At 44.9% G+C, this 12,244-nt stretch overlaps 1 protein-coding gene across 4 annotated transcripts in view; it reads left to right on the plus strand.

Moving 5' to 3' along the window:
- vti1a (vesicle transport through interaction with t-SNAREs 1A) overlaps window positions 1-9,395 on the plus strand; it is a 98,776-nt gene extending 89,381 nt beyond the window's left edge. For all 4 annotated transcript variants that reach the window (XM_062414241.1, XM_062414239.1, XM_062414242.1 and 1 more), the window contains one exon: window positions 8,930-9,395. Coding sequence is in view for 2 of the 4 variants with exons in the window: in XM_062414239.1 (XP_062270223.1) it covers window positions 8,930-9,023 (94 nt within the window). In the remaining 2 variants the exon portion in view is untranslated. The remainder of the gene's footprint in view (window positions 1-8,929) is intronic.
- Window positions 9,396-12,244: the final 2,849 nt, after the last annotated feature.

Consider the following 12,244-nt stretch of genomic DNA (forward strand, 5'->3'; position numbering starts at 1 on the left):
CAGACACCCTTGTTTGTTTTCAAAATCGACCTTATTTTGACCCAGCATAGCATTCACTTGACCAGACATTATTTTACACTTAGTATTATTTGAAATCCAAGTTCTTATAACCAGCCTGGACGATTGTAAAAAAGGGAGAGTTGAGATTGTTCTTCATGAAAGGCCGATATCCCATCATCATCTGTGTCTGAATACACACAGGATGCAAAAACCCAAACCACACGGGACTTGAGGCAAATATTTGGAGAGTCGACTTAAAATGGCAAACAAACACCATGTGGAGGATCTTCTCGGGCAGTTAATATAAAGAGTCAGACGTAAACACTAATATCCTCCTGGCCTCTTTGTCGTGGAATCCAAAACAAAGGTTTTTTTTAAAGAATCATCAGTTTCAGTCTGAGCAGAAACAAAGTTCTTGTGAGATAAAAACCTTGATTCTAGATTATATTAAATATTTAACTAAATTATTATAATTTGATCAGTCTTTCACAATTATTTTAGCTTTTATAAATCACTGTTCTTAAAAAGTGACTTTTTACGTCAGGATAATTTCATATTTGGAGTCTAAGCATTTCATCAGTGAGCGTAAAGACGTTCATATTTCACAATAACACGAGTTGGTGTTTGGTGTCAGTCTGTGGATGTTTTACTCCCGGCTTCCTTGACAGGAATTCAGCAAAAAAAACTATGTATTGTAATGATTTTTCTCCTGTACTGTGTTCCTATGTTGCGTCAGTAACAAATCATGGAGAGGCTATCAACCCTTGCTTCAGGTGTCCAATGCTCCCTAAGCACCTCAGTCCACTATTCTTTCCTTTTCTTTCTCTCACGGAAGTACAAGCTCTATTGCACACAAGTGATTTGTGTGCTTTAATGAGATTTCAATACTGAACAAACAATAAAAATTTATGGACATCATAGTTTGGAGCCCTGCAGCTCTAATGGCTAATGTTACGCCCTTTTTCACCAGGGCCAGTAATCGGATCTGCAGCTGGCCCCTGGCCCTCGCAGAGTGTATAACAAGGGGGATTTTGTGTTTTGGGAAAATCTTAGCAGAAAGGAGAAATTGTGAGGAATGTCAGCTATGTTACAGGAATATTGCATCTGTGCATTCTGTAATCCCCAAGTCAAGTTGTTGTCGAATGGAGAACCTGTCAGTTACACTTTAATGTTTTCACCATTAGAGTCCAAATACACTGTGAGCCGTCTGCAAACCCAGCAGCACACACTGAGCACACAAACACTGGTTTGTTCACACCAGTAATGGATATGGATTTCCTTTCCATCCCAGGCAAGCTTGACAATGACCATAACACAGTTGCAAAGGGATCTTGATCCCGCTGTCGTTTAGCTCACATGACAAAATCCTGCTCCTTTTGTGCCGAGGCCAGGTTGTTCAGTTTTTAGTCTAACAACACGACAACTACAAAATAATCCTTCACGGAACACTTGAAGTTCTTTAAGTGTTACTACCTCACAAAAAAGAATATAGGATTAAATTACCACAAAACCTGGCCGGGGGTGGGGAGGGGATCACGGAAGCCAGAAAGTGGACACACAGGAGGACAGAGACGGAGAGGGAGGTGAGCGGAGGGGAGGGTTCACGCAGGGGAATGATCTGTGTATGTAAGGAGCTCACAGAGTTGTCTGTACATCACACCGCGATGAGGGGAAGCTGCAGCAGCAACCTGAAAGTTGCTGCCGGCAAAGCAAAAAAAAAGTTCTTAAAAATTCGACACACAGTTGCAATATGTTCTCTCTTTCTCTTTCTCCTTCACCCACTCGGCCTATTTTCCATTTCCCTCTACATCTCATTTTCTCTCCATCCTTCTTTTCATCCCTCACATAGTGTTGCAGAGACACCCTCCTCTCCTCCCACGCTCCTTCCTACCTCCCTCTCCTTCTATTCTCTCTCCTCTCACTCTTCCTCTGCCCTCCCTTCCTTCCTCCTTCAATACTTTTCCGGGAGAGGACTGGGTCCCAGTCTGGGCTGCAGCTGGCCAGGGTTGTTGGCCGCCAAATAAAAAATTGATGAACTCGTAGAGCCCTGGCTCTCTCCTCCCGCATCAAGTTGGTGGAAGGAGAACCAGGCGGACATGAAATACCTTGCTCAGACCACGTCCTCCAAATGAAAACCTGTCCATCTTTAATGTCAGTTTTCTCACTTGTGAAAAAAATCGTTTTAGTCAATACCCATTTAAAAAAAATGTCCGTGATTTCTTTCAGGGATCAATAATCTCCACAAGAGAAAGTATCAAAGAAGCTTGATCGATTACATGATTTAAAAAAACATTCAATTTAGAATTAGAATTAATTTTTGATATAATGAAAAAATTTGATATGTTCAATGTTAGTTATATGTTGTAGGAATGATCAGCACATTGTAGTAGCTTCGTAGTGAAATGACAATAGATTTAAAGCCCACATTTGTTTTGATTAAAGGTTTATTGTCATACCTAAATAAAAGATTTTTAAAGCCAAACTGATAAATCAATTAATCGATTGACAGACAGTTGATTTCAATTACCAATTCACCAATTCCACAGGAGAATGTCTGACATTAGAAATCCCTAATTGTCATTTGCATGTAAACAAACATTTTACACAGGCAATAAATATCAATAAACTAAAATTGTCATAGATTTTTTTTGTCTGTGTATTAAAAAGTACTGTCAGTCAGTGTTTTAGAAGGCTCCTGTCTTTTGTTTTGGTTTTTGAGTCAAGCTTTACAATTAGATCTCTTAACATTATTCTATATAATCTGTATAGTATCATGCTTTTGTACGTGGTTAGTAATGGGCTATTTATCTTAAGTGCACAGTGAGTATGTGAGTGCGCTCTTAAATATTGTTTTTCTTTGGGGAATTACATGATGTTGGGGACTTCTTTAAATAATTACAGTTAACGGCTTGCAATTATAGACCCGCTCCGTGTGTGTGTGTGTGTGTGTGTGTCTGTGTGTGTGTGTGTCTGTGTGTGTGTGTGTCAGTGTCTGTGTGTTTTAAAAGAAGTCATAATTTAGCCTGAACACACCCTTGGGGGCAATAGGCATCAGATCTCTCCAACAAACAGGTCAATTCATTATGTCTGCGGCGCAACATGAGCCTGTCTGATTGTTCTGGATTGTTCTTCCTTGTTTCGTTCACTTGACTGAAGCGTCGCACGTTTCTCACCTTTCTTCACTCGGGATGGATTGATCGCAGGCGCATCTCCACCCTTTATTTGTTATGTCTGTGCGAACTCAGACAATACCTGTGTGTGTGTGTGATGGGGGGGGGGGTGTGCACACATGTGCTTCCACAATTAAACATTTATTTGTATTAGTTTGTGATAACACGTCCATGCATTAGTTAGAACTTACCCCCACCAGCGTTCCGCCTTCTTGTCCATCACTCAAACCATTTGTGAACACATTGATCCTTCCCTCCCTCCTCCTCCCCCTCCTCCCCTCCTCCCCTCCCATGCTGTATATTCCCAGGGTTTGGAGGGAGGAGAGCCAGAATGGCTCAGACAGCCATTGATTTTTATTTTATTGGTCTACTAGTGAAAAGCTGAGGAATAGGGGAGGGCCTGGGAGATGCAACTCTGCTGCTAAGTTTGTTCTTTGTGGAGCGAGTGTGTGTGTGTGTGTTTGTGTGTTTGTGTGTGTGTGTTTAGGTGGGTTGGGCCTATCTTCCTATGTCTGTCTGACTGAGACTGTTTTTGTTTTGGGGTAGGGGGTGTTATCTGTCTGTCTGATAGGTGTGTCTATATGTCTGTGTGTGCATGTCCAGCCACCTCTGAGAGGCATCAAAAGCTGTGGCGTGTGCACGTGTGTGTGTGTGTGTGTGTGTGTGTGTGTGTCTGTGTTTCTGTGTGTCTGTGTGCCCACCCTCCTGAGTTTTGTGTGGGCACAGACGTGTGTATCATTGAAAGGACTGGGGAATCTGGGACGCTGATGGAACTGGCACTAGGGACCTGGACCCCAACACACACACACCCCCACGTACACACACACGCACACGCACACACACACACACACACACACACACACACACACACACACACACACACACACACAGCTGAGGTGTATCCCGGTGCTCATTAGAGCTGGTAATAAGGCTGTGCTGCTGGAAGAGGAGGGAAAAAACAGGGAGAGGAAGAGAGCGAGGGAGGGAGGAAGAGGGTGGGAAGGGAGAAAAAGAGAGAGAAAAAAAATGGGAGATTTTAAATTTTAATAACACTGGTACGATTTTGTAAATCTTTCCTGACAGAAAAGTCCTCATTATTTTCATCTGTCTCCAAGGAGCCTCTCCTCCAGCTCTGCCTCCCCGTGGTAAATGGACTTCTCTCTTTCCTTTCCTCACTTTCTCTCTGTTTCTCTCCACCTCTCTATTTCTGTCCCTCCACTCGTTCTCTCTTGTTTTTCACTCTCAGCTGCTTTATTGTCCATATCCGTCCTTCCTGTGTGCTTTATTGTTTTGCTCTCCTTTTGCACTCGTCATTTTGACACACTCACTCGCTCCGTCTCTCTCTCTCTCTCTCTCTCTCTCTCTCTCTCTCTCTCTAACATTAATGCTGTATATCGGTGTATTTCCATCGAGTAAGTTGTGAGCTGACTGGCTGCGTGCAATGAAGGAATACCAGGAGCCAATGGAATGACCAGTATTATGTGCTGTTATTGGCTGGCGTCTTAGATACAGATTTTTTTAGTGGGGGGGGGGGGGGGGGGGGGCAAGACAGAAAATACTTGATAATAGTATCATGGTAGGGAGCGGGGTGAAGGTAAGCCTTCTCAAACTCAGTGTGTGTAGCAGTGTGTATATGTGGGTCAGCATGTATGTGTGCACCCATGTACGTGCGCTGTGTGCATCACTTACACACACACACACACACACACACACACACACCTCACCCCCCCACCTCTATGTCAAGTGTCAAAGCAGGAGGATGGATCCGGTTTGATAAGTTCTGTTCTGTCTGGCCACGTGTCAGGACGGGATCAACCATACGGCAGAGGAAAACCATGTTCTTCACTCTCCTACCTCCCAATTTTGGGATATTTTTTGTGTTTTCGGGGGCGTGGGGCGGGGCGGGGGGTATTCTATATTTGCGCGGCTGCTTCTGTTTTTAGAAATCTAAATGGAGGCTAAGAAGACTTAAAGTTTAGAAGCTAGTGAAGTCGTAGTGAAGCGCTTTGCTGATAGAGATTAAATCTACAAGTGTCCGGATATAGATGAGGCTTATTAAAAGGATCCGTCCTCTGTGAGATTTCTTTTACACACTAGTTGTTACAAGTGACCAAATAGAAACAATATATTAAATTGTCAATGAGCAAAATAACTGTGTGGGAATAACTTTGTGTTATCAGGATTCTAATAGAAAAATAATAAATGGGGCACCCACATAATAAAGCCTGAGTCCTCCTACAGCGGCCATGTGTTAGGGACTTTGCTGCATGTTCTTCATTCCCCCCCCCCCCCCATCTCACGCTATCTGTCCTGTCAATCAAGGCAAGAGGCCTCAGAGAATGCCTTTTAACGAGAAAAAGAATAATTTCCCAGCCAACCTGTGATGTAACACAAGTAGTGACTTCGCAGCCTCCTCCCCTCTGCGGTGGTTAAAGGTTAATAAGGTTAATCATGAATCATCACTCTATCCTCCTCAAGCTGTCAGGGGAAAAAGACTTTGGCTGTTTACAGTGTCACAGACACAATATTCTTTAATGGATTTTTGCATTGCTGCAGTGAATTATGACTGTACCCCCCCTCCCCTCCCCTTACCACTACAGGTCTGCAGGTCCTGTGGTCGAAGGCAGTTCATGAACTTCTCAAGATCAAGCTGCGGTTTGACTTGAATTATTACGAGCAATAGAAGGGGGTTGTGCGAGGCTGTGATTATTGGCTTAGTCCCGACACTCGGTTTCTCACAGTGAGTTAAATCACACAGCTGCTGGAGTGAGAGACGTACTTAAAGTTTGAGTTGTGGCAAGATTGAGTTCGACCTTGATTTGTTTTACAGAGGTTAGTTACTTTGGCAGCTTAAAGATACAAAATGAAACAACTCTTCATTAAAATGTCCTAAAAAAACAACTAGATCTATTTTAAATGTTGAGTTGACTTGTGAACGTACAATATCCAGAAGGTTTTGAACAGTCCCCGATTTAATTCGAGGTGTTTCATTTTGGTCGCCTTTTAATCACATCTGATTCACCTGTGGCTTCGCCCGTCTCTGCTAAAATGTCAGAGTAAACACATTGATAGCCAATTAGTCGTTTGGCTGTATAGCCGTGTTTGTATCGGTGACTTGTAATGGATCACGATAAATCATTTCCATTAGCCGCGTAACATGAATACAACTTTAATGCAATACCTCCTCATCCGTGACCTTGATTTGCGCCCGAGTGGCTTCAGGGAGATTTTCATCAACAACTCCCATGATCCCGTGGTGCTTCGCGGCATCGTCAAACTAGGTCTCCTATTATTGTCTCACCTCGAGTGGCCAGAGTTAAATTTGCATCAAGTTTCCTGAAGTTGCCACAAATAACAGTTTAGGTCAAAAGGAGTCTGTCTGAAAACACGTGTCCCCTGAGGGAATCGTTCCTAAATAGCCGGACTGTCGTGTTCCTCACGGCTTTCAACATTTTGAATTGTTTGAAGTCAGTCGGCGTCGAATTCCAACCGAATCAGACTCCTTTAATGAATGCTCTTATTACAGAGCTGAACCCCCTCTCTCTCTCTCTCTCTCTCTCTGTTCACACCCAAGCTCCTCATCCAAGAGGCTAAACTAACTTCCTGTACATTTTTCCACCCCCCAAACCCCCCTCACACACACACACACACACACACACGCAGGCCTCTAGTCACCCTCCCCTCTTTTCCCCCAGCTGTAAAATTAACAAACAACACAAGGCGATCTGGATTCTCCCAACACACTTAGACACCTCCTCTGGGTATTTGGCTGGGATAAATAATCATTCTAAATAATGAATGTCAATTAATAGGGGGGGGATGTGGCCTTGCTAAGTACGCTCTGATTAGTGTTTCAGAGGGATCTCCTCCCCAGCTGGCTCCAGCCAATCACCACAGCCTCATCCCAACAGCGGGATCATCCCGGCCTATCGTAGCATCCCCGGCTCTTACCATAACGTAGACATGAGGGCATTCTGCAGCTTATTTGTATCACTGTTTTATTGTTGTTGTTTTTCTAATGTCGTCCTCAAGGGTGAGACATCCGCCAGGGTGAAGGCAGGACCTGTAGCAACACGGTATTAAAATGCCATAACCGGTGCACGTGTCGTACAACACACTCACGGTATACACGTATGACACTTTCATGGTAATGAATGCATTTATTCAAGGATAAACCGTCTACTTACAAAGCAGCACTGCACACAAACAGTAGCTGTGATTAGCTCTCCGGTGTTGTCCAGTGAGAGCGTCATCACGCGTCAGGAGAACGACAGTGTGGTGCTCCTGAGAAGACATCACGGTTATCAGTGTTATAGTACAAAAAGTACAAACTGAAGTTTTTATAATTAAGTAACATACTTGTTTTGAATTGAAATAATAATATAGCATTATAAAACACAATATCAAAGGTGCAAAATTTACATTGAAGACTCAAATCAGACTAAACAAGTCAGTGGATGACGTACACGGTCGACATTAAATAAGCACAGTGGAGGAAAGAAGGTTGGAAACTGGTTACGTTAAGATATGTTGACCTCAAATGTCCGGAGTTGGGAAAGTACCAGTGTTAAGTGGAAACCAGCTGACGCCAGTTGATGCTATCAGTTGCTTTGTTTATTATTTATTATTATTTTGTCGTTCTTTCTTCTCTCGCAGTGGCCAGTTGAGTGCACTGCAGGTGTGGGTTGGTGGCTTTGACACGGCTGGGAGCTTTACTGGTGTGTCAGACTTTAGAGGGTAGCAGGGTGACTGAGCAACCAGCCAGTCCCCCCCCCCCCCCCTCCTCACCTCCTCCCCAGTGATAAATGGCCACAGCATGGGCTATTCATCTCCTGCTTAGAGAGGTGGACAGTGCCCCCCCGCCACCTCCTCGGCCTCTCCTCCACCCCTCCACATGTCAGCAAATGTGATAATTCTCTCATTTGTCAGGAGCAGCGGAGGGTTCATGAGCTGGTGTGTGTGTGTGTCTGTCTGTGTGCGCGAGGACACAAACTCTGGAGGATTGTGGGTGGTGTGTGTGCGAGCACCCAGTTCCCTCCTCTGCTTTGGGTTTTTTTGGTTCAAAGCCCCCCCCCCCCCCCCCTCTCGTCGAGTTTACTTAGGTCACAGTGGGAAAATTTAAATGTGCAAAAGAGTGAAGTCGTTTTATGGCAAATTCCATCAGTAATTCAGTGACTTTATTACCTCCAGGAAACTACTGAGCCACTTTTTCCACTTTATTGTGCAAATTAAATTTTAGAGCCTGTCTGCAGTGGGTGTGTGTGTGTGTGTAGGTGTGTAGGTGTGAGTCTGTGTGTGTATGTGTGTGTGTATCGTACTTGTTTGGAAGTGTTGAACAGTGCCATGTTCATATGTGAGCGAACGTCACTATGAAGTTTTAATGCTCCGGCTACATGTGTGTGTGCAGGTCCGAGTTGTGAGACGTTTTTCGACAGCCCTGTGCAAACACTCTGGACCTTTGGAAGTAGTTTTGTATTGTGTGTGTGTGTGTGTGTGTGTTTAACACTCCCCTGCCAATGCTTGTGTACTTGTAAATACCATGTACTCAGACCTCATGGTAGCTATTAAACATGATAAACCTGCAGTTGATGGCCGGTCATTTAGTTTGCACATAAACATGTGACTGTTTAACGTGTTTTGACTTTTCCATGTAGACACAATATGACTTCTGTGAACCCGTTCCTGATGCGTGTGTCCCTCTTTTCTTTCTTTCCTTCTTTCTTCCCTCGCTCCTTTCTCTCTCTCTTCCCTCCCTGTAGGATCATCCAGAACCGTGTGCTGATCTTCATCCTCGGAGCCATCATCCTGCTCACCATCATCCTGGCCATCTATTTCAATCTGCGGGGCCACTGATCTCTACACACACACACTCCCCCTTCCCGACACAAATACAAACACACACACACCCGTGATTAATAGCGACAAAAGCGTTGTTCTGCTGTAATTAGGACAAATGGTCCCCATGAATCACTGTTTCCAAAGCCTGACAGGGAGCTATTTTTTTCCATCTCCTTCCCGTTCGATGTCCCCTCCTCTCTTTCCCTCTCTTACCTTTTTTCTTTTCTCTCTCTTGTCTTTTCTCCTCTTCAGCTTTGTCCTCTCCCTGTCGGGCGTTCTCCTACATTTCCAGGGACAAACATTTTTGGGAGGGGGGTGGCGAGATGTTTTATGACAGTTCATATTTTTCACGGCGGCGTCCTGCAGCTCATCGTGCCCTGAGGTGGGGGGGGGATTTGTAACTCGAAACCGGTTCAGATATTTAGATGTTTTTTTTTTTTTTTTTTCTGTGATGAGTTGTGGGTCAAGTGTTATTCAGGGTGCATGTTGTACAGACACAAAGAGAGAGTTGTGTTTGTTACGAGCACCAACAGCAGACACACATGATTCAGCTGTTCTTCATGTGGCCCCGGCACCGAGGACGCTGCCTTCACATAAAGATTTACTTTCTCACACTCCTGCTTCAAAACGCCGACCGAGCCCAAAATAGACGAGTGGAGCTGCTTTGAAAAGACGACGCTCATGAAAAAGGTTGAGAACAGTTCACTCAGTCGAGGTGAAGGTTCATTTTTATTAATACGTAAACAGTTTGTTTAGAATTCTTACTTTCAAGGAAAGGTACATGAAGATTTCAAGAGTTTAAAATAGTAAAAATGATAATTTATAAAGTTTTAATAGAAGATGGAAGTGACTCAGTCTTTAGACGTACGATACAGATACAGGTTTAATATCCATGATTCCCCCCCGAACGTCCCAATCACAGATTTCCACTCTCATCCCCGCAGACTTTATGACATAAGTATCATTGGGGAGAATTATATGCATCGTGTTTGTACTAACATTTAAAACACACATGTGTAGTGTTTCGCTCTAAATACAAGTGATTCTGTTACTATTTATTTATAAATGAGTTTACAATTAAGTCTCTGTACTAGAACTGTATATTTGATCAGATCTGTAGGTTTTCACAATTAATATTAATCACGTTTTGTTTTTTCCTGATTCAGTGATTAGACAAAATTCAGACTTCACACCAGGACCAACAGAAATGTTTTGATTTGTAGTTTTCTGTCTTAACTCTTTATTTTGTATATTTTCTTCTGTTCTGATAAATGGATCTAACTTGTTTTAGAACTCGTACTTATTTTTGTGTTCCATATTTTTCTTGTCAACTTCTGACGAAGGTGTCGCGGTCCCTGTTTCTCTGCTTCTCTGAATCCTCACTGATGATGTGAGACATTTGCAGGTTGTTTGAAAAACAAGTGCGAGTTTACCGCTGTTTAATTCTTCAGGGGAAAGCCATTCTTCAGGGGGTCTTGGGAAAAAAATCTAGATTTAAGAGCATATTAGGCGTGCACCCTGCAAACACACACACACTTACACACACACACTTACATGCACACTTACACACTTACACACACACAGGGAGGAGCGCGCACGTGTCTCCTTTGGTCGACGCGGCGGTTCCCAGCGAGGACATTTGCTATTCTGTTTTAGGGCCACGGTCTTCATTTTTCCGAAAGATGCAGGGGCGTCTGGGGGGGAAGCGAGGGTCCCCCACCCCCAACGCGCGCAGCCTCCCCCTCCCTCCCTCCCTCCCTCCCACCGACCACCATTTCACAGGCCCTCACCAGCCGCAGCGCCGCAGTCTGCATCAAAGCCTCGAATTAATGGCCGACAAAATAGTGTTCCTCTGACCGTCCCATGCGGGGCCGACCCACCAAGAGTTATCATTAAAGTCAAGGAATGATGAAACAAGGAAGGAGGAAAAAAAATGAAAAAGGGGAAGAGGAAGGAAGTGAAGAAGGAAGTGTGGAGGTGGGGGGGGGGGTGAAATCCCTGGCAGTTTGACAAACCTCATCTGGTAATGACCCTCAGTGATTGTTTTTTCACCCCCGTGCACGGTGCGTGTGCACGTGTGTGTGCGTGTGCAGACTGCCTATGTGCCGATGTGCTGTCTTCTCATCCGCTCTCTCTCTCTCTCTCTCTCTCTCTCCATCCCTCTGTCTTCCTCTCCCTCCCCAGCCCTCATTCCCCCCCCCCCCCTCTTCTCTCTACCTCTCCTGCCACCTTTTCTCCTCCTCCCTGTCCTCCCCTCCCCTCCCCACCTCCCAGCCTGTCAGATGAGCGGTAGGTAGCGAGTGAGCGGTGGAAAGCAGCGTGGCGGCGGCTTCTATTTGAAGTTGTAATGGTGTCAAAAAGTCAGGGCTGACTGACAGACGTCAGTCCCACAGGGCCTCATTAAAAACAGACCCACTTGACAAGGAAATAATTGAGCGCCGGCGACAACTCGGGGGCCCCTCCGCGTTTTTAGATGTTTTTATTTTCTTTTCATTATTAGCGCCGAGCTATTATGTTCATTAAGAAATGGCATTAAAACAAGTTTATAAAAAGCGAGGCGAGGGGAGGGAGGGGCTGGGGGGGCGGCAGGACGCACGGAGGTGGAGAGATAACGATTTGTTTGGAGCCCCCGTCCTGTTTTATTATTTAAACAGGAGCACTGTCATGTGATACCTTGGCAGACATCGGCTATCATCTGCCTCTCCTCCCTTTTCCCCCCCCTTTTTATTCATCCCTCACTCCCCCAAGCCCCCCCCCCCCTAGCTTTTATCTTCCCCATCCTCTGTCCACCTTTCTGTTTTTCCACCTCCCAATCCTTCTCCCCTCGCCTCATCCCTTTCTTTCTCTTCCTCTGAGCGGCGGGTGTCGTCGGAATATGAACTAGATTATTCATCAGTGCCCCCGCCACCCGCTCCCCCCCCCCCCATTGGCTGATTTGGTTTTCGACAAGCGTCTCGCCGCAGAAGGCTGAGGATGAAAACTTGTCAAAAATAGGTTATATCTTATTCCAAGGGGCAACAATAGCAGCAGGTACAGACACCTTTAATATTTAATTTAGACGGGTGTTAACCCTCCTTAAGTGACTGGAGCTGTGTCTTCCATGCAGACACCGGGAGAGAGACTCTGGAAGGAGGGGGGGGGGGGAGAGCAATTAATTATTTGATGTCTGAAAAGTGATTGTGAAGCCCTCCCTGCCTCCCCCGGGTCTGCCGGAGAAAGGATGGAGTCCCTGGGTG

This window comes from Platichthys flesus, chromosome 20, assembly GCF_949316205.1.
Source record: "Platichthys flesus chromosome 20, fPlaFle2.1, whole genome shotgun sequence".
NCBI lineage: Eukaryota > Metazoa > Chordata > Actinopteri > Pleuronectiformes > Pleuronectidae > Platichthys > Platichthys flesus.